At 58.9% G+C, this 21,200-nt stretch overlaps 2 protein-coding genes across 9 annotated transcripts; one reads left to right on the top strand and one right to left on the bottom strand.

The window, feature by feature from the left end:
- The first annotated feature begins 889 nt into the window (after positions 1-889).
- On the top strand, positions 890-19,296 carry EXOC7 (exocyst complex component 7). 8 transcript variants are annotated; one of them, XM_037065054.1, is made up of 21 exons: positions 890-1,023; positions 1,220-1,285; positions 2,428-2,612; positions 2,808-2,913; positions 4,525-4,747; positions 6,328-6,495; positions 9,048-9,140; positions 10,041-10,109; positions 11,077-11,222; positions 11,479-11,631; positions 11,921-12,019; positions 12,356-12,418; positions 12,678-12,744; positions 13,464-13,502; positions 14,234-14,299; positions 14,538-14,658; positions 14,844-14,939; positions 15,716-15,779; positions 16,036-16,077; positions 16,176-16,309; positions 16,540-19,296. In XM_037065054.1, the coding sequence occupies exons 1-21, from the start codon at positions 964-966 to the stop codon at positions 16,640-16,642; spliced, it is 2,163 nt and encodes a 720-aa protein (XP_036920949.1). In that variant the 5' UTR covers positions 890-963; the 3' UTR covers positions 16,643-19,296. The 8 variants fall into 8 exon arrangements, with proteins under 8 accessions (XP_036920949.1, XP_036920958.1, XP_036920967.1 ...); XM_037065063.1 differs by lacking the exon at positions 13,464-13,502; XM_037065072.1 differs by lacking the exon at positions 10,041-10,109.
- On the bottom strand, positions 18,256-20,589 carry ZACN (zinc activated ion channel). Its single transcript, XM_037069389.1, is given in 9 exon segments — positions 18,256-18,449; positions 18,562-18,642; positions 18,645-18,786; positions 18,886-18,923; positions 18,926-19,009; positions 19,594-19,679; positions 19,681-19,780; positions 20,222-20,312; positions 20,419-20,589. Coding segments are annotated over 9 exon segments (960 nt in total). The 3' UTR covers positions 18,256-18,282.
- Between the last annotated feature and the right edge of the window lie 611 nt (positions 20,590-21,200).

Consider the following 21,200-nt stretch of genomic DNA (forward strand, 5'->3'; position numbering starts at 1 on the left):
GAGGACTTTTTTCATGGGGGGGGGGATGTGCAGGGAGAGATTGGGTGAATAGGGAGGATAAGGCATGAGGTCATGCCGTTTTCAGTTAAAAACTGCTGAACAGCCCTGGCCAGTGTAGCTCAGCGCATTGAGTTCAGGACTGCAAATCAACAGGTCAGCTGCTGGATTCCCAGTCAGGGCACGTGCCTGGGTTGCAGGCCAGGTCCCCAGTAGGGGGCATGAGGGGCAACCACACATGGATGTTTCTCTCCCTTTCTCCCTCCCTTCCCCTCTCTCTGGAAATAAATAAATAAAATCTTTTTTAAAAAAAAACTGCTTAACACTTGAGCGCTGTGTGGTCAGGTGCGCTCTTATCACCCATTGTGAAATCAGCAAATGTATTGAAAGAGTCTTCACACAAAAAATATACTGAAACCAAACGCAGCCTCTCACAACAATGCCATATGGTGCACTAATCCAGGTGGATTCCTAGGACACTCACTTAGCTGTGCTCTACAAGGGGCTTACCCTCCAGAAGATAATTCTGGGTTTAAGGAGATACATACGAAGAGATAATTCCCTCGTATTTAGTTCATTTACAAAAGTGCAATGACACTGTACTAAGTTCAAAGTTTTTGTCCACAATCACAGATAAGTCCCTTCCTAAGGTCTATAGAGCAAGACGTTATCGGTATTTTTCCTGGGCTGGGTGCTGTTCAGAACAGCGAAGTGCTGAAGGAGGCCTCGGGCCTGGGTCGTCGCGGGAGCCACACTTCCCTGCCACACCCGACATGGCCGCCGGCCGCAGCCCGTCTCAGTGTCGGGCTGGAGCGCAGGAGCACTTCCGCCTGTCACTGTCAGCTGGTCCCCAGCAGCACGCTCCGGGGCGGGGCCGAGGGCGGAAGTGGGTGTGGCAGGAACGGAAGCCGAGAAGGCACGCCGCTGACACAAAACCCTGGGAGTGGGAGCGGCGGGGTCGTAGGGATGATCCCCCCGCAGGAAGCGTCCGCCCGGCGGCGGGAAATTGAGGACAAGCTGAAGCAGGTGGGGGGGGGGGCTGGAGGCGCGGGAGGAGGGGAGGCCAGGGCCCGAGACGGCGCCGCGGCGTCCACTCCGGGAGGAGGCGGGGGTGAGCGGGGCACTCCATGCACCGAGCTGAGCTTGGCGCTCCGACCATGGGCCCGCGGCGCGATGGTCTTCGGCCCGGGCTGCTGGTGATGCACTCCCTGCGTTCCCCCAGGAGGAGGAGACGCTGTCCTTCATCCGAGACAGCCTGGAGAAAAGCGACCAGCTCACCAAGAACATGGTGAGTTACGCCTCGGCTAGGAGGAGCTGACAGGCCCCCAGATCCTGAGGATAGCCCTGCGACCTGCGGTTCCGGTCCAGAAGGCCCGGGGTTCTGGCCTGGGTGCTGATGGCGATGATGGGTGGTTCTTCAGCAACTGTGTGGCATGTCTCTTACCTAGCTCCCTTCCCCGTGTCCGCCTCTTCACTGAGGATGCCGCTGCCCCCGCTGGCCTGCACTTTCTGCTCTCTGCCTAAGCTCTCCATTCTTCCTCCTCTCCTTCCGCAGACACTGAGACTGATGGGTGGGCTGGGTGTGACTGGTTTGTCATCCTCAATTCAGTGGACGGTCTGAGGGGGCGGAGGACGGGGTTAGCACTCCTGAGACCCCTGAAGGCAGACAGGACTCAGCCGTCGCCCCCAGAGGGCTTTGGGGTAGCATGAGCTCTGAAGTCAGACAGATGGGGGGCGGGGTGGAGGCTAGTCCTCACCCTCCACTTATTCGTGTGTGGCGCAACGCCTGACAGGTAACTCTGAGCCGCAGTGAACTAAATCTGATAAATGCCAGCCTCCCAGTGTGGCCATGAAGGTCACAGGAGGTAACACATGGGAATGCATCTTGTACAGTACCTGGTATACAGTAGGTGCTCAACAAGTAGGGGTTTTCTTCTTTATTTCTAGAGGAGACTGTAAAGCACAATTGAGTAAGTACAAACTTGGGCGTGTATTTGGCAACACAATGATAAGGTCCTAGTCCTCATTTCCTGAGATCCACCCTTAGAGAGAGAAGCTTCTGAAAATGCATTTGCGGCTACTGTACGTGGGCTACTTCCTGTTCAGTCTAGGAAAGCCTCAGAAATTGAGATTCGGCTCCTAAGGATGGAAGGGAAACCATCCTGGGGTGATTAGCTTAGGAGGAATTCCAGTGATGCCTGGATGGCCTTCAAATCAAGCTTCATCCAGTTTGTTTGGACCACTTCCCCTGTGTCAGGCCCAGGGTAGGTGCTGAGGAAACAGTGGTGAACAGCCACATCTCAGTCCCTTCCCTTAAGGAGCGCATTGTCTAGAAAACCAGAGAACAGGCTGCAAGTGCCAAAGGCCGGTGGGTGCCTGGCAGCAGGGCTAGGAGAGCCGTGAGGCCTGAGAGCCCGGGTCCCCCCACAGGTGTCCATCCTATCATCCTTTGAGAGCCGCCTGATGAAGCTGGAGAACTCCATCATCCCTGTGCACAAGCAGACAGAGAACCTGCAGCGGCTGCAGGAGAACGTTGAGAAGACTCTGTCCTGCCTGGACCATGTCATCAGCTACTACCATGTGGCCAGTGACACAGAGAAGATCATCAGGGAGGGGTGAGCTGAGGCCAGAGGGTCTTGTTCTTAATGCCTCCTGGACTGGTGGCCATAGGCCTTGGAAGGGAGGGGTAAAATACTCATATGTTTGAGCTTCTATAGTAATTCTCTTCTTTCCCCTTCCAAATGCCATTCCCTTGGTCCTCCTCTTCATCTTCCACCCACGCGGGCTCATTTGGCTCCTTTCGTTCCCAGCCCCACAGGTAGGCTGGAAGAGTACCTGGCGAGCATGGCCAAGATTCAGAAGGCTGTGGAGTATTTCCAGGACAACAGCCCAGACAGCCCAGAGCTCAACAAAGTGGTAAGGGGCCAGCAGGGTAATGTGAGGGGCCTGGGGACACCAGTCCCTGCCCTGGGCTCGTGAGAGACTGAGCAGCTTGAAGGAGAACATAGTAGGACAAACAGAAGTATGTAATACAGTCCTGTAGTCCTTAAGGCCTCCGCCTCAGGTATTACAGGGATTATTTGTACTGCATTTGTAGAAATTAACTGAATTATAAATCACATATACAATATAAACTTAACATTGATTTTTATAAATGTATTTGTGGTTTGTTTGTGATGATAAAAGCACATAATATAAAAAGTTATCAATTTAACCATCATTTAAAATTTAGTCTTTAATTGCAGCTGACATGCAACATCTTACTAGTTTCCAGTGTGTTGATTACTAGACGCTCATACATCTAATGACGTGACTCCCCCAATAAGCATAGTGCCCATCTGACCCACGCAGGGTGATTACGGCATTATTGTCTGTGTCCTCTCTGCTGTACTTTACACCCCTGTGACTATTTGTGTCACTCCAATTTGCACTTCTTAACCCCTCCCGCCTTTTTACCTGTCCCTCCAACCCCTTCCCATCTGGAGACCACCAATTATTCTCTGGATCTATGAGTTTATTCTGTTTGTTCATTTATTTTGTTTTTTTTGGATTCCACATATCAGCGAAATCATACGGTACTTGTCTCCCTCTGACTTACTTCACGTAACATAATCCCCTCTCTGGGTCCATCCGCATTTCAGCCCGCTTTGAGCGCACAGCTCTGTGGCATTCAGTGCCTTCCCTTGGCTGCGCAGCCCTCACCGCCATCACCTCGAGCTGCTCCGCTGCCCAGACTGAGCCTCTTCCCCATTAAGCCCTAGCTCCCCTCTCTCCTTTGCGTCCAGCCCCTGGCAACCATATTCCATCTTCCGTCTCTATGAATTTGGCTGTTCTAGTCCATTTTCTGTCTCTGTTGATGGGCCTGCTTTGGACTTCTCGTAACAGTGGCATCACGCCTCCAAGGTGACTTTTGTGTCTCGCTTCTTCCCCTCAACATAACGTTCGCAGAGTTCACACATGCCACAGTGTGTGCATATCAGTGCGAGTTCACACATGCCACAGAGTGTGCATATCAGTGCTCACTTGGTGGGCGCCCCACCCTCTGGCTGTTATGAAAAGTGCCTCTGGGAACCCTCGTGCACACGCTCTTGTGTGAACGTGTTTCCAATTCTCTCACATGCCCTGGGTACCTGCCCTTATCAGGTAGATGATTTGCAGATATTTTCTCTCATTCTGTGGGTTGTCTTTTCATTTTTTTGATGATATCATTTGCAGCACAAAAGCTTCTGATGGGACATTGTTCAATGTATCTATTTTTTTCTTTCACAAACCCTTTTCTAACAAGAAGGCCAATTAATAGTGCAGTGAGAAAATAACCTGCCAATATTTATGAAGCATCTACTTATAAAAATACAGTTTGGGAGAACATGAGGTGCACATATAATCAAGGAAGCCTTCCTGGCGTTTCCTGTCTTGGTTCAAGGAGGTGAAGGCAGAGGAGAGGGAGGCGAGGGCTAGCTGAGTGCCGAAGCGGCAGCGGACCCTCACCCTCCCTCCCTTCCTTCCTTCCTTCCTTCGCCCCCGCAGAAGCTGCTATTTGAGCGTGGGAAGGAGTCTCTGGAGTCCGAGTTCCGCAGCCTGATGACCCGGCACAGCAAGATTGTCTCCCCTGTGCTCGTCCTGGATCTGATCAGCGGCGAGGAGGAGCTGGAGGTCCAGGAGGAGGTGCCCCTGGAGCACCTGCCTGAGGGCGTGCTCCTGGACGTGGTCCGCATCTCCCGCTGGCTGGTGGAGTACGGGTGCAACCAAGGTGAGAAGACCCAGGCGGGGCTGGGGGCTGGTGTCTCCCTTTATTTGTTTAATCTTCCTGGGTTTTCTTTTTTTTTTTTTAATAAAAAGCTTAATAGGAAATAATATGGCAATAAATCTACAGCTTATATATCAAACTGTGAATCTAGCCAAATCCAAAATTTTCTTTATATACCTTACTTTCCTGTTTTTTTACCTTTTTATTTTGGATTAATTATAAATTTTTTAGCCCTGGCTGGTGTGGCTCAGTGGATTGAGCGGCAGCCTGCTAACCAAAGGGTCACCGGCTGGATTCCTAGTCAGGGCACAGGCCTTGGTTGCAGGCCAGGTCCCCGGTAGGGGGCGCACAAGAAGCAAACACACATTGATTTTTCTCTCCCTCTCTTTCTCCCCCATTCCCCTCTCTCTAAAAATAAATAAATAAAATGTTCAAAAAACTTTTCTCAAATAGTGCTGAAAGCCTCAGGTGGAAAGCAGAAGTCTGTCTCCTCACTTCTTAGATGCCTACAACATGACCCGAAGATGGGCACTGTTAAGGTTGACTCAGACCCTTCCCCAAACTCCTGCAGCAGAGAGCTGCAGGAGTGTGAGTGTGTGTGTGTGTGTGTGTGTGTCCTCTCCTCCTTCCCAAGTCGAAGTCGGATAAGAGGGAGGCCGGTGGGCGCGTCCAGGCCCTTCGGGCCGCCCACCTGCTCCGCCCGTTTTTTGGCCCTGGGGTTCCTTGGGACTTGTTTGTGGGGAAGTACTGCGGGGCACCGGAGTCGGTCCCCTTTTCCTCATCAGCGTTTTGGGGTTTCCCAGCTTTTCAGTCCTCATTAGCAGCACTGCTCTGAGCACACCCGAGTGAATTGCTTTTCTTAGGTAGGGAGTTCTTGGGGTATTTTCACAAAGGTGCAACTGTCAGGTGGCGAGTTCCTCTCCAGGTGGATGGGGATGTGACAGCTCTGGCGCCAGCCCCGCTGCTGTTCTTTCCTCATTGGGGCTGTCACAGTTCTCTGGTGGTGGTTTCAAGATTTTACTTATTTTTAGAGATAGTGAAAGAGAGGGAGAGAAACACTGATCAGCCGCCTCCCACGTGTCCCTGCACTGGAGACCTGGCCGGAAACCCAGGCCTGTGTCCTGATTGGAAATCGAACCAGCGACCTTTTGGTTCGCAGGTTGGGACTCACGCCACTGAGCCGCACCAGCCAGGGCTCCGCCAGTTATTTTCTCAAGTGTTCACTTTGTTATCGGATAAGATTGTGTTTACATCCACCAACCTGTGTTGTCCCTTTGCCTCCTATAAACTGCTCACACCGTTTGACTCCTTACCAAGTTGAATTGGATGTTAGCTTTATATTTTTTATCTTGAAAAACACTGTAAACTTAAAAAATGATCCATCCTGTTGGAGTGTACTTTCTTTTTTAAGAGTCTGCCTGATTTGGGACGAGTCCCCGTGGGTGGCAGTGAGCCAGAGCAGATGCTGGAAAGGATCTGCGAGTAGAAACAGTGGATGCCATTGCTGCCCTGCAGAGCTGGCCCAGCGGGGGACGGCAGGGACCCCAGCGGCCGCCACAGCCTGTTGCCCCATCTCTCCTCAGATTTCATGAACGTCTACTACCAGATCCGCTCCAGCCAGCTGGACCGCTCCATCAGGGGCCTGAGGGAGCATTTCCGGAAGAGCAGCTCTGCCTCCGGCGTCCCCTACTCCCCGGCCATCCCCAACAAGAGGAAAGACACGCCCACCAAGAAGCCCATCAAGCGGCCAGGTGAGTCCCCACCCTGGCCCAGCGGGCACCAGCCAGAAGGTGGTGTGGGCCCCGGACTGCTTTTGGCCACCCTGGGCTTAGCGGCCTTGGCCCCTCCAGAGCTTGTCAGAGCGACCCCAGCTTTAGGTACCAGGACAGAAAGTGTCCAACCAGCCAGCAAGGCCCCATCCAGTGAGGCTCTCCCTTCTACCCAGCAGAGTCCGGGAGTTACATCAGTGTCTTTGGAGTAGGTCGGGGAGTCACAGATGTGGGGGGACAGGATAACAGGGTGCCAGGGCACAGCCACTTGCTGGGCCCCTTTCTTTCCCACATTGTCCCTCCAGGAGGCCTGAGTGCTGCTACGGCCTTGGCCATGGGATGGGACAGGGCAGACTTCACTTTCCAGAAAGCCAGGGTGGCGCGAAGTGGTGCCTAACTTGGGGGTGGGGGGGCTGACACTTCCTCAGTCAGTCCAGAAAGGAAGAAGTCCTTCTGGCTTTCAGGCCACACCGCGAGTTAGGGCCTGGTAGTGGAGAAGTCTCTGGGCGGGGTTGGCGGGGGAGCAGTCTGGGCCATGTGTTGTTGCTGCCCTGGTGGAACAGCTCACTGTCTGTCCTTCTCCCGGTCACCACGTCCCCCACTCAGTACTTGGTTATCAGGAGCTGACTGTAGCCTGTGTGGGTCAACAGTGCCCCTTTGTGTGGCTGCAGCTTGCCCTGCCTGGCTCTGTCTGGCTGCCCAGAGACATTGCCCTCAGTGGGCGTGGCCTGTGGAGTAGCGCTCTTGCTCGCCTGATCCCTGGGCACCTGTGCTCGCTCCATGGGAGCACCTGTGTTCGGGGCTGGAGGCGTGGCAGAGCGGAGGCTGCCCTTGGGGGCACATCAGGGGGAGCGTCAGGGTGCCTGGGAGGCTCTGGAAGGAAGTGTGCTGTGTCTTCCCCTCCAGGGGGGTGCCCTGGCTGCCGCACACAGCCGGCCCCTCTCTGTGCCTCTGTGTGTCCAGCTGGGCTGTGCCTGGGAGGCCACCTGGGCCTCGGCCATCCGTGGCCATCCGTGCTCGCTTCCCCTCGGGCTCTCTGATGGGCCCTGGAGGCCCCGGGGCCAGTGTGCTCTGCCCAAGAGTGCTGGCTGGCCATGCGGGAACAGGGCCCCCCAGGAGGCGGTGCTCCCCGGGGACCTAATCAGTCCTTGGCTTGTAGACCCAAGAGGAAAACTCTCTGGAAGGGTCCCCATGGTCTCTGTGGGGTTTCAAGAGCTGTCAAAAGCTGGCGGGCTTGGGACTGATGTCAGGCCCGGGGCATGGGGCCTGGGGACCTCAGTTCCTGGCTCAGGGAGGGGAGCGGGGAGGCCTCGGTCAGTCGGTGGTGATGAGACACCAGACTCACGTCTGTGATGACCGGGTGCCTGATGGCCCGGCCCGCAGGCCCGTCTGCTCCTGGTCGGGTGTGGGGCAGGGATCTGATGTGCTCATTAGCGGGAACACAGGAGACAGGTGCTGAGCTGGGCCCCCGAACTTGGTTATAGTGGCTAGTTGTGGTGCAAACAGAAAGAAATGAGCCCCTCCAGACCTTGTCCCTTTCACCCTGCCTGGCCTTTTTTGGGGCACCTCCAGGACTCCAGCAGCCTCGCTGTGCTCCAAGACTCAGGGGCCTGACGGCTGTCTCCAGGGAAGGGGGACAGAGCTCTCTGCTCATGGGCACCTCCCCTCCCCCAGCACGAGGCGCTGTGCTCGCCTGTTTGAAATGCGGTTTCACTTCCCAGTCCCGAGGCGTCTCATTCCCGCAGAGGTGGCCAACCCGAGGCTGGGGCGCTGCAGTTTTGTTCTCGTTGTTTTTACTTGTGATACTAACTGTTGTTTTTCTCCGTGCCACAAGCATGTACCCTTTCCTACTGCCCTCCGTCTGCTCTCTGTGAGGTGACTCCGTTAACCGGCTCGGCCTTCGAGATTTTCCCTGTTGCTTTGGTGTGGGGGACTTCGGTGCTCAGGGGCCGGGCTGCCTCGGGGTCCCCAAGCCTCCCAGGAAGCACCTCCCTTCTCACCAGCTCCCGGGGGTGCTTTCTGCTGACTACTGTTTGGCTCCCTGCCAACACTGAGCATGCCCAAGAGCTCTGCCTGGTGGTCTGCTCAGGCCCCCCAGTTCCCAGCTACCTCAGGCTCTGGCCCCAGGTCATGCCCTCTGGGTGTGAGGGCTCCGTCTCCAGCTCCTCCCCACCAGCCCATGTTTATTGTGACCACAGGGCTGCGTTTTATTTTGGCCCCTCCTGGTGGACCTTTGCCCCTTGCCTCCTTCACCCACTGCTCATCCTAAATGAGCTCATGAGCTCAGAGCCAAAACGACAAGGGTCAGCAGCAGAACCAGGAGGCCCACGTCTGGGATGTGTCCATTCTTTCGTCTCTGTCTGCTGGCTCTCCGGCGGCCCTGGAGAAGGGTCTGCTGGGAGGGCTCCATGTCGGAAGGCCGGGCGTGAGGCCAGGCATGGGGCTGGGGGCTGGGGGCCGGGGGAGGGCCGCTGCTGTTTTCTCTCACTCGTTTCCTAGGTCTTCTTATCTCCTCTCTGTGGCTCTGGTGACAGGGACGATCCGTAAGGCTCAGAACCTTCTGAAACAGTATTCCCAGCATGGTCTAGATGGGAAAAAGGGGGGCTCTAACCTCATTCCTCTGGAAGGTAATCACCCCGTGTTCCTCTCCTGCTCCCCCTCCTCCACCATTTGTTCGCTCCCAAGGCAGGGCAGAGCCTGCAGCCCCCCAGCAGGGCCTCGGGAGGAGCCCTGAGAAGGGACCAGGGGTGGGGACTGCAGGTCCCTGTGCCACTGCCTCCGGCTGGTGCAGGAACAGGTTTTGTGGCCTTGGCCCGATCCCATCTGGCTGGCGGCAGCTCTGCCCTCCCTGAGGCTCCCCCCTCCCTCCCTCCCTGTCTCTGTCCTTGTCTCCTGTTTAAACTCGGAGAAAGTTCTTTGCCTGGGCAGCCCTTTCACGCTCAGACCAGCAGTGGCAGGACCAAGGCGGCCCAGGCCTCCTGGTCACCCCCACCCCCAACTTTAGAAGGCGGGTGCGTGCAGCAAGGCAACAGGCAACTGGTCAGCGTGTCTTTTCCTCTGTCCTATAAGAGGAAGGGCAGCCCCTCCCTGGAGGACCTGACCTGCCTTCATAAGCATGATGCTGGCGGACAAGCAGAAGGCTGTCCCCTGCACTTGGCAGTGGCATTTCTCTAACTGGGTGTCTCTCCCATACACACTGAGACAACCCCTGAGGCCGGCATCGGCCCCTGCAGCTGCCAGAATCCTCAGACCTGTCCCTGGTCCTGGCAGGTTTCTTGTGGCCTCCGGGCTTGGGGAAAGCAGCTTCCGAGGGTGGTCTGGGGCACCTCGAGTCAGGCTTGAAAGGGCTGTTCCCAAGGTGGCCTGAGGCAGAGGAGGGGCTCCGAGCCCTCTCCAGTGTCCCTTCCCCGACACCCCATCTTACACCCCTCCTGGAGATTGAGGGCTTCTTCCCAGAATCCCAAGGGCCAGCCCGCCCAGCCCCTGGATAAACGCTGCTTGTGTTTGTGCGGCCGACGTCTCGCTAGGTCACGAGCATGATTTCCGAGTTAAGCACCTGTCCGAGGCCCCGAACGACAAGCACGGGCCGCTGGCCGGTGAGTACCGCAGCCCAGCCCGAGGGCAGCCGCTGCTGCCCCCACAGCGGTCACCGAGGGCCCAGCCGGCTGCTCTGCTTCGAGGATGGGCCAGACCTGCCTCCTCTCTCTTTCCAGTTTCTCTCTTCCGGGAACTAGGTCTCCTTGCCTCTCTCCAGGTGGGAGTGCGCACCTGGCTCTCAGGTCCTGGGCCAAGGGGAGAAGTTGCTGCTGCTTAGAAGGCAGGAAGGGAGGGAAGGTGGCTCCTTGGGGAGCAGGGAGCCCTGACACTGGCTCCAGCAACAGCACCAAAGCTCTGGCTCCCAGGGCCCACCGCTTGGCACACAGAACTACGTTGCTGGCCGGTGTCCCTGCCCCAGCCTCCAGCAGCGGGATCCAGTCTCCTCCTGGGCCAGCCGACAGCCAAAGGGCCCTCGCTCTCTGCGGCTCACATTGCCTCTTCTCAGATTTTAACCTCAAACCTCATAGGCCGTAGCCCACGGCCTTCTCATGTATTCTAGAAGGCCTGCATGGGCTGGTAGCTGCCCTCGCAGACCCAGCATTGAGCTGCATGTCCATCTTAAGGTGCCCACCTCCTTGACATGCACACTGCTCCCTGCCTGCCCCTGGCTGCCCTCTCTCCAGTCCAATCCAGACCCTCAGTCCTGGGGTCAGACAGACCCTACCCAGGAAGTCCATTTAGAGAAGTTTCCTCCTTACCCTGTTGCCTGACTCCCGCCACCTCCAGCACCTGACGCTCTGGGGCATAAGCACTGTCCATGGCAGAGCTAAAAGGGAGCCAGGCTGGGCTCTGCCCAGTTTCCCCTCCAGCCTGGTTAGGCCTGCTGGTCCTCAGCTTCCTGCCGGAACAGCCCTCCCCATCTGCTGCCAGTCTGGGCCACAGGCCAGGAGCTGGGGGGACCCATGCCCCTGCAGCAGGGAGAGGGCTGTCCACAGCCTGGTAGCTTAGTGCACTGCTCTCCCCCAGGGAGAGACGACATGCTGGACGTGGAGACCGATGCCTACATTCACTGCATCAGCGCCTTCGTCAAGCTGGCCCAGAGCGAGTACCAGCTGCTGATGGAGGTCATTCCTGAGCACCACCAGAAAAAGACGTTTGACTCCCTGATACAGGTCCTGCCCTGCCCCGGGTCCAGCTGTGGTAGTGGGAGCTCTCACTGCAGAAGCTTGAGTTGGAGCCATGCCAGCTGTCAGCAGCCCTCAGGCGCAGCCACCACCTCTGCCTTGCTGCCCCGGTGGTGTGCCTGGTTGGCACCTCCCGATCAGAAGCACACTGGCTTCCCCCACCCTCTCGATGCCCTCGCTGTCCTTGGGAAGCAGCTGTTCCCACCCTGCCCCTCTCTGAGCAGTGCCCTTGCCCCTGTCTTAGGACGCACTGGATGGGCTGATGCTGGAGGGGGAGAATATCGTGTCCGCCGCCCGGAAAGCCATTGCGAGACACGACTTCTCCGCGGTGCTCACCGTCTTCCCCGTCCTGCGGCACCTCAAGCAGACCAAACCTGAGGTTGACCAGGTGCTCCAGGTGTGTGTATGGGGAGGCCCTAGGGGGAATGAGAAGGAGGGATCCCGCTGCCCTGCCCTGTGTGGCCTCCCCTGGGAACCACATTCTCTGCCCCTCACCTCTACTTGGAGGGGGGCTGGCAGCCACTCACAGGTCCTGTGAGTGAAGAAGAGGCAGTCCCATGGGCAGAGGGGTGGGAAGCAGCGGGGAGTGGGCGGGCTGCATGCACACAGCCAGCGGGCAGCTCTGCCGGCCAGGGTGCGGGCGAGGGGCCGGGGCCCGCCCACCATGTAGGCGTTTGCTTCCTCAGGGCACAGCTGCCAGCACCAAGAACAAGCTGCCCAGCCTCATTGCCTCCATGGAGACCGTGGGCGCCAAAGCACTGGAGGACTTTGCTGACAACATCAAGGTGCACCCCTCCTCCCTGCCCTCTACCCCACCGGCTGGCTATAGGCAGGGCCACCAGTAACCTGGCTGAGGAACTTGTTCAGAGAGCAGGGCTCTGAGTGGGGCAGCCTGCGGGGGGAGTCTCTCGTTGGCTCACAGAGCCTCCCTTTCTTTCTGGGGGATCTAGGCATGAACCTCCTGCCCTCCTTTCCTGGCATGTCCATCTTACCTTTGTGCCTTCAATGTGTCCTGACACCTGTCTGCCAGGAGGTGGCGCCATGAGCAGGCTGCCAAGCAGGGGGCTGGGTCTGAGACCTCCAGGGAGCTCTTTCAGGGAGTCTGGCTGTTTCCCCCACAGAATGACCCGGACAAAGAGTACAACATGCCCAAGGACGGCACTGTGCACGAGCTCACAAGCAATGTAGGTGCTGCCTGCGGTCGCCTGGGGTGGGGGGTGCCCAGAGCCAGCAGGACTGGTGGGCCATGCAGTGCTGTGCACCTTCAGCAGACTGGGCCTTTCCTCGCAGGCCAAACCCAAAGCGGGAAACAGGAAGTTTTTAGCTGCCCTTTTTACCAGGCAGACCCCGCACTTGCCAGAATGGTCACAGGGGCGCACTGTGGGAGCTGACCTGACCTCTGGGTCCGGTCCCTGACCTCCCTGGACCCATTTTCCCACACAGGCCATCCTCTTCCTGCAGCAGCTCCTGGACTTCCAGGAGACGGCAGGCGCCATGCTGGCCTCCCAAGGTACTTGGCACCTCTGAGCGGGGACCCCAGGCCCCACACTTATCTCCACCCTCTTGCCTGGAGATGGTGGTTAGGTCCCCCAGTGGGCACTAGCCACCTCTGGTGAGGAGAAGTCCTCCAGCCGGTGGAGTGGGGTGGAGACATGGCCCGCGGCAGGACAGGGGGCTGGTTGGCCCCTGGGCTGAGCATCCAGAGAGCTGGGCCCCACTGCCTCCCCTGGCTGACCTCTGCCCCTGGGCTCCCTGGGGAGGGCACCGGGTGTTTGCAAGTGCCCCTCCTGCCCCACCCTCTGTCTGATTTCTCCACCTCTTCTCGTGTCTGCCTGTCCTCCTAATGAACCTCATACAGCTGGTGCTTAGGGAGGCTGGCATCTCAGGGCCAGCCTGGCATCCTCCTGAGGTTGGCACATGACGGCACACTCGTTGCCCATCGTGCCAATCACCAAGATCCCACCCAGCATGTCTGCTCCCCCCATTTGGGGGTGAGGAGCCATGGGGCAGCCGCTGGCCTGGGGTGGGCTGGCTCCTGCTGTCCTGGGTGTCCCTGGTCTTCGCAGGTCTGGCCTGGGTGTGAACTGCTATCTGGGTCCTGGCTGTCATGGGAGCGGTCTGCTGACTCGGGATGGCACAGCTGTTTCTAACCTGTTTTTTGCACTTTGCATCTTTCTCCCGTCTTTGTCTCCCCCTCCTCCCCTCTGCGCGCTGCCTTTCACTCCATAGTTCTTGGGGACACATACAATATTCCTTTAGACCCCCGAGGTAAGCCGAGAGGATCTGCAGCCCCAACCTCCCCCTCTGAAGCCCTGTGAGTGAGGTTCCCTGGGGACAGGCAACTGGACAGACTCAGGTCCTACTGGGGAGTGGGGATCGGGGAACACATGGGTCCCTCCTGGGGGCTTCTGACTCTTCGAAGCTCCACTGTCTGTCTCTGAGGTTACCCAGGCAGCGTCCCACTATCTCCGGCGCACTGAGTACACCCTCCAGCCTAGCCCAGCACCTGCCCGCCCCTCCTCTCCCCGAGCTTGGCCTTCCATTCTGTGTAGGCAGATCCCCTCTGTTCAGCAGGGCATGGTGGAGGAGGTGGTGGAAGTGGGAGATGGGAAGAGGCCATGGAGCCCATTCTGATTCTGCTGTTGACCAATGGGAAGGCTGGGCCTTAAGTACCACCTGGCACAGGTCAGGGTTGGTGGGCGGGAGGTGTCCCACTCCTCTCCTGCTGGCCAGCCTGCTCCTCGTGGGGCACCCCGTCACGATAGAGGGGCTTGTGCTGGCTTCCAGAAGGGGTCCAAGAAGTGTTCTGAGCAACAGGCAGGGGCCCTGGAGCTCAGCAGACACCCAGCCCTGCCCGAGCTCTTTTCTGTCCCATCAGCCAGAGGAAGGCAGGCTCAGAGGCCCCTCCCAGCATGAGCTCAGTTGGCCCTGGGGTGGAGGGACGGTGGCAAGGGTGTGGGCCTCCGCAGCTGCGGCAGCAGGACCTCTCTCTCTCACAGAGACCAGCTCTTCAGCCACCAGCTACAACTCCGAGTTCAGCAAGCGCCTCCTGAGCACCTATATCTGTGAGTGCTCTCCAGTGGCTGGCAGCTGTGGCCAGTCCCTGGCTGCCCCCCCTCCAGTTTTGTGCCCTCCTACTACCCCAGTCACACCACCAAGCCCCCCACCTTTGGAATTGCAACCTAACCTGTGGTTCTGGGGCGGAGCGGGGCTGGGCAAGGGCTTCTGGAGTCTGCGGGTCCCAGGAGTGGGTCATTTTGGCCACACGGCCATGTGAGCATGGCCCCATCTCTCCCTGTGCAGGTAAAGTCCTGGGCAACCTGCAGCTGAACTTGCTGAGCAAGTCCAAGGTGTACGAGGACCCGGCCCTGAGCGCCATCTTCCTACACAACAACTACAACTACATCCTCAAGGCCCTGGAGAAGTAGGTGGCCGCCTCGCTGGTCGGCAGCCCCCCCGGGGGGGGGGGCACGTGTGCTGCCTTTGTAGAGCTCTCGAAGGTGGGCGGGGATGGGCAGGCTTCACTGGTGCTGCCGCCCCAAGGCCCGGAGCCTGCAGGCCCTGGGAGCCAATCCTGCCCCCTCTGCTCTGTCCCTGGCCCCACCCCAGGTCTGAGCTGATCCAGCTGGTGGCCGTGACCCAGAAGACTGCTGAGCGCTCCTACCGGGAGCACATTGAGCAGCAGATCCAGACCTACCAGCGCAGGTGAGAGGCTGCGCTCTCCTGCTCCTGCACCCTGTACCCACCACTCACACTCCCTCTCAGAGTCTCAGGATTCCGGGCCCAGCCAGAACAGGGTCAGTAGTGGGAAACTATGGCCCTGTGGACCCCGATCTTTTGCTTGTTTTGTAGTCACATTCATGGGGTGGCAGTGGGAGCCCCCTCCCCCCCCACGCTTGCTCCCTAGAGGGCTGCTATGCCAGCCTCCTCAGAAGGCCGTCTGCCTGCGGAAGGGGGAGCCAAGCTTGGATTAAGGGCTGACTGTCAGAGATGTGCGGAATGTTTGGCCCAAGCAAAGAGCAAGGTTGCAAGGGCACTTGAACTTGGCTGAGCATTGCTCTGCAGAGTTCCCTCTGCTACTTCGGGGTTTGTGTGTCTCCCCCTTGTGTTTCTCACCCTGAAAGTGCCTTCCTCTTCCTTCCCCCGATCTGTCCTCTGCCCCTCCTTTCCTGCTCATCCACATCTCATCTTAACTTGCCCTGCTACCGATGTGAAGCGTAGCTGATAACCATTTGTTCAACTTATTGAATGCTCTGTTTCTTCTTGTTAGTTTTAATGCAACCATCTGAAGTGCTTTCTATTCCCAAGGAAAAATCTCCAGTGTCTTTTGCTTAGTTGTGACCCAGATCGATTCTTGCCCTCCCCACTGCCCTGCAGTAGATCGAGAGATTTCAGCAAACCAACAACCCAACCAGCCCAGGAAGGAGCGGCTGCCCGAGGCTGCCCCTCCACTGCCCTCTGCTTTCTCTCCCTCCTGGCAGTTGGCTAAAGGTCACTGACTACATCTCCGAAAAGAATCTGCCTGTATTCCAACCCGGAGTCAAGGTGAGCCCGAGGCCCCAGGCTGGGGAGCAGTGTCTAGCAGGTGTGGTACTTCGGTCATGCCCCTGGGGAAAGGACAAGAGGCCCTCTGGGAGGAGAGAGTGGAAGGTGCCTGTGGCCATCAGCACAGCAGGAGCGAGGGCTGGGCCGGGCTGAGCTGGGCAGGATGGGGCGGGCTGGGGCCCGGGCTGGGTGAAGGCGTTGCGGGAGGGAGCAGGGCAGGCGAGGCTGCTCTGAGGAAAGCTTTCTGGGCCCCCAGCTCCGGGACAAGGAGCGGCAGATGATCAAGGAGCGATTTAAGGTGAGTTGGGATCCCGTCCCCTCCTCTGGCGCCACTGCTGCTGTTGTAGCGACACAGACTCAAACCTTTGTTTCCTTTTCTGCCTTTTTGGGGGCCAGGGCTTCAACGACGGTCTTGAAGAACTGTGCAGGACCCAGAAAGCCTGGGCCATCCCCGACACAGAGCAGAGGGACAGGATCCGCCAAGCTCAGAAACACATTGTCAAGGAGACCTACGGGGCCTTTCTGCACAGGTGAGCGCCGTGAGCCCCACGCCCCCCCACACCCCCTCACCCCCAGCTGGGGCTCTGTGCTCTCCTTCAGGAAAACATGGGGTGGGGTTGGACGGCAGACCCAGTGCCCTGGGCATTGGTGTCGGGCCAGGCAGGGGCTGCACTCATGGGCACGCCCCTCAGAAGGGCCTTAGACTAAGGAGGAGCAGGGGAGGGGCTGGGCCTCCCCACCGACCTCAGTGCCTGGTCAGGTATAGCAGCGTGCCCTTCACCAAGAACCCTGAGAAGTACATCAAGTACCGCGTGGAGCAGGTGGGCGACATGATCGACCGCCTCTTTGACACATCCGCTTGAGGCCGCTCCTGTCCCTGCCCAGTTGTCCAGACCAACTCGCTACCAGACACATAAACCAATGTTAACTTGCCTCCAGGCCGGGTGAGTTTGATGTCCTTTGGGACAGGGACGTTTCTTCACTGTCCCAGGAGCTGTCCGGGCCAGGTGCCCTGTCCCTGGGCCCTCGAGTCCTGCTTTGTGCTTCTTCCTGCAGCCCCTGTCCTCCACCAAAGTGCTCTCCTGGGCGCTGACCTTCCCACACAGCTTTGGTTTTGTGTCCCTGACCACAGCCTGCAGTGGCCAGGTGGCTTCCAGGCCGGAAGGGACAGAGAGGGAAACCCAGACCTGTGCCCACAGCTGCCTCGGGAGCACAGCAGCAGGGGGCGGGCAACCCTGCCGCCCGCCCCGGTCAGAGCTAAGGATGCAGCACCCCCTTCAGCTCAGACCCGTGGGTAGAAGGGCACCGGCTGCATGGTGACCAGGGGGCCTAGAGGGGACGCGAGCAGGGCTGACCTGCACATGGACTCAGTGCAGAAGCTCACTCCCCCTTGCCACGTCCTGGGGCTGGGGGGCTCCGTCCCCAGCAGTGTGAGCTGTCTGCCCCACCCCCTGGGGCCTGTGCACACCCCAGCCATGCAGAGGAGTCCCGATGGCCCTGTGACCCTGGGGCCAGGCAGCAGTAGTCGAAGGAAGAGCAGCTAGGCTGGGGCAGGGGGCGGGGGGCAGCTGGGTGACTGGTGGCCACTGCTGAGTTCAGGTTCAGGAGCAGAGTGGGGGTTGCGGGGGAGTGGAGCCCCACCTACATAGATAAGAGTGAGCAGCTGGGCTCGATGCAGACAGACTCTGGGGATGCACTGGGTGATGGCTTTATATCACACTCGTTGCTTGTGTGCTAACGGAAGGGAGAGCTCAGGGTAGCCCAGGGTCCTCCAGGCTTAGGGAAGAGTCCACCTCCCTGCACCTCTTCCCAGAGACCCCGTCATGGCCTTCCCTCGGGTCTGCACCCAGGGCCTTCCCTGTCACAGCCCGGGCTGCCCTCCATGGGGTGCACTCTGGCTGAGGGCCAGGTCGGACTCGCATGCCACCCACACTCAAGAGTCCCAGGAAGATGAACTGGCTACACACCACCCCTGCCACGTACTACAGCAGGAAGAAGGTGTGGTCAGCAGCCTCAGCCCAGCTCCTCCGGGACCCTGTTACTCCTGGGTGGCTTCTGTAGGGGAGAGGCAGGAGAGGAGCCGTGCTTCGGGGCTCAGCCCGTCCCCTCTCCCAGAGCAGAGGAGTGAGCCCAGGGCCCCTCGGCCGTATTTCCCCCTTCATGATTCGCTGCCAGCGAGTCTGTGGCTGTGGCCCGTGCTAGGCCATCTTGAGCTGAAGGAAGCCCCTCCTAGAGAGGCTCCCCAGGCACAGGGTTATGTCGGGGAGTTTGGAGGCAGCCAGGCCCCCAGGGAAGCCAGCCGCGCTCCCTGCTGCAGACCTGCTTCTTCCGGGGCAGACGGGTGGAGCCCAGGGCCGGTGGGGCCAGTGGAGTGAGCGCAAGGAGCCTCCCAATAGCCCAGGACCCCCGACCCCAGCTCTGCCCCATGGACCTGCTTCTGGCCTCATTCCTCATACCCCGCCCCCCACCCCAGGAAGGGCCCAGCCACTGCCCACCTTCAGGATTAGGCCCTTCGTTCTCCAGGTCCTGCCACTCCCCGCCACTCCCCTGCTGGGGCTGGGCTGGGGCTCTTCTGGGCCCTGCGGTGGTCCTGGGCCAGCAGCCCAGCCAACGGGACGGTCTCTGTGGTGCTGAGGAAGAGCAGTAGCAGCAGGATGGGGACGTAGTACCCTGGGGATGGGAGGGGGCAACGGTCAGGGACGAGGCCTGTGCCCCCAGTGCCTGGGGAGCTGACCCAAGAGGAGAAGGAGGCTGGGCCAGGTGAGGGCTCAGGGCTTACCACGCAGCAGCGGGTTGCAGGAGGAGGAGCTGGGCAGGGCCTCTACCAGGGAGGAGTGAAAGACCAGGTAGTAGCCCAGCAGCAGGTCACCTTGTAGGCAGTTTGCTCCATGGCCTGGAGGGGCAGCAGCGCCCTCACCCCCCACACATACACATCTGCCAACAGCAGTGCCTCCCTGGGTACCAACAATGACATGATGGCCTTCAGTGCTGTGTTCTGTAAATGCAGCTGGAAGGAAGAAAGTGGGGGTTTTCTGGGGGCCGTGCAGCAGGCAGGGGACAGGAAGGTGATGCCCCTGCAGCCCTCTGTCAGCCACCTCCAACTCACCGTCACCTGGAAACAGGGCACCAGCTGCTACAGCGGAATTGGGTTTTCAAATCCCAAACCACGTGCTCCCTCTTGACACTCATGATCTTGTTCACCACGTGGGCCTGGGGCGCCAGCTCCATCACTGCGAAGGGCGGGGAGAGAACTGCGAGCTAAGGATACCTGGCCCCCAGACAGCTCTCGGGAGGAGGGCAGGGACGAGCTGGTGCCCGCGGACGATGATGGAGACTCCGGACAGCTGCTGGGAGCAGATGTGGACATGAAACTGGCCCGAGAGGGCTTTCTGGACCTGAACTCGCCCCAAGCTTTCTCCAAGCTTTCCAGTGAGAGGAAGGGGCTTCACAGGTTCATAAACAGATTTTCATTGTAAAAATAAATGCACTTTGCACTGCCTCACAGAGGGGAAGTGGTCGCGGAGTTCCACCAGTGTCTCATCTCCTGTCTGGAGGACCAGGGTTCGGGGGCAGGAGCTGTGCTGTTTCTCGGAGGGGAGGGAGGGGAGGGAGGTTGGGACTGCTCGGCTGAGCTGGACAGGTCTGTGGGGCATTTACTGGGTGGCCACACCTTCAGGACGTTTCCAGGGATGAGGCTGCAGCAACCCGGTTGCTAACACCAGTGGCCTAGCCACCACAGTGGAGCCCTGGCTGTCGGGGGTACCTGAGGGGGAGAAGACAAGACCAAAGTGGGTTGCACCAAGGCAGGGAGAGCCGGGGGTGCTGAGAGCTCAGAAGCTGAGGGTGCAGTCGCTCTGGGCCCCAGGGAAGTGGAGGCGCTCAAAGTCGCAGCTGGTCTCTGGTGAGGGCCTGGGGGAGCTTGGTGTGGCCATCTTGGTCCACTTGGGTCCATGGGCCTTGGTCCTGCCAGTCCATCCAGAGCCAAGGGCCCAGCCCCTTCTCTGGAGGGGGCAGTGGGGGAGACAGGTAGGTGCCCAGCTGCCACCCCCGTTCTCGAGGTTCCAGGAGAGAGAGGGAACACGGGCAGTGGGGTGCCAGCGGTCCAGAAGGGCCCCCAGAAGAGGGTATGCACTAGCAGGGCTCCGAGCTGTAGATGGGACAGGGACATGCAAGGAGGGTCCTGGGGCTAGAGCTCATGCCTCGTGCCTCCCAGATAGTGAGTTCTGGGCCAGCATAAGCACGCACTGTGGGTGCGCACTCATTCCAGGCCAGGTGAGTGTCCACCCAGGCCCGGGGACACAAGGACACCACTAAGGCTCTGGCTCTTCGTGTAATCATGCCTCTCAGCTTGGCAGGTTAATGAAAACTGGTGCTTTAGTGCCGGACTGAGTGGGTCCTCCTGCCCCACCTCCACCCCGTTGCACTCGCCGCCCGCCCCCCACTCTGGGCTCTCACCAGCCGGAGCAGCGACTTGGAGGACACTACTGAAGGATGTGTTGGGGAAGGGGACAGCATGTCACCTGGGGGTGGCTGCTACATGACGAAAGGCAGGAGGCCACAGCAGTCCAGGGACCCAGTCCTGTCCCATTCCCAGCTGGGCACCTAGGCCCCACCCCCTCCTCAGTCTGAGGATGCTTACCATTTTGGACATGTTTCTCACTAACACCTGCACGTCCACCAGCAGGGGCCTGTCCCCAGTGTTTGGAATCTGGATGGCTTCCTGAACTTCCAGGGGCAAGTTGAGGTCAAAAAGGATGGCCAGGCTGAGGAATGAGGTCACATATCCCGGGGCCCAAATCCCAAAGCTCATGCCTCATGCCTTCCACCTACCAGCTGCTGGTGCACAGGAGCTACACAGCCCTGGACCGAGGGCGGAGTGGCGCCAAGTCTGAGCAAGGCGACATGGAGCAGGAGCACAGGGTCATCGTGAGCAGCAGCGCCCAAGCTACAGCCTTAATTTCCGTCACTTGTCTGGGGGACTGAGCAGTTGGTCGAGGCACCCGCTCTGCTTAGTAACCCTGGAGTCTTGGGTTGGCAGCCCCACTCCACTCTGGGTTCCGAAAACAACCAGGACCGAGCCCTGCCCGTGCTGCACCTGCTTAGGGTTTCCTCTCCATTCCCACCATCTGGCATATGTTGCCACATTCAAGTCCAGCCAAGTGGGCCGGGCAAGCACAGAACACCCCCCATCCTGCCCCTTCTCTGACTTGGTCCTTCCACTCTGGGCAGATGCCAAAGGCCTCTCTTTGTTTCTGTGGTGGGTGCCTGCCTGGCTAAGAACAAGCCCTTGTCAAAGCGCCCTGCACTCAGCAATGTGAGATGGGCACGCCCGTCCGATTTTTTACACAAAATCAGTTCCGCGTCTCCTTAAACTCTGAACTGGTTTTGTGTAAAAACCCTTGTCTCAAAGACTCCAGAGGT

The sequence above is a fragment of the Sturnira hondurensis genome, unplaced genomic scaffold (assembly GCF_014824575.4).
Source record: "Sturnira hondurensis isolate 20B ecotype Veracruz unplaced genomic scaffold, ASM1482457v3 Scaffold0001221, whole genome shotgun sequence".
NCBI lineage: Eukaryota > Metazoa > Chordata > Mammalia > Chiroptera > Phyllostomidae > Sturnira > Sturnira hondurensis.

Coding starts and splice junctions, on each gene's coding strand:
- EXOC7 (XM_037065054.1), top strand. CDS start 964: ATGATCCCCCCGCAGGAAGCGTCCGCCCGGCGGCGGGAAATTGAGGAC. Junction 2,914..4,524: donor GCCCAGAGCTCAACAAAGTG/GTAAGGGGCCAG, acceptor TCGCCCCCGCAG/AAGCTGCTATTTGAGCGTGG. Junction 12,020..12,355: donor ACTTTGCTGACAACATCAAG/GTGCACCCCTCC, acceptor TTTCCCCCACAG/AATGACCCGGACAAAGAGTA.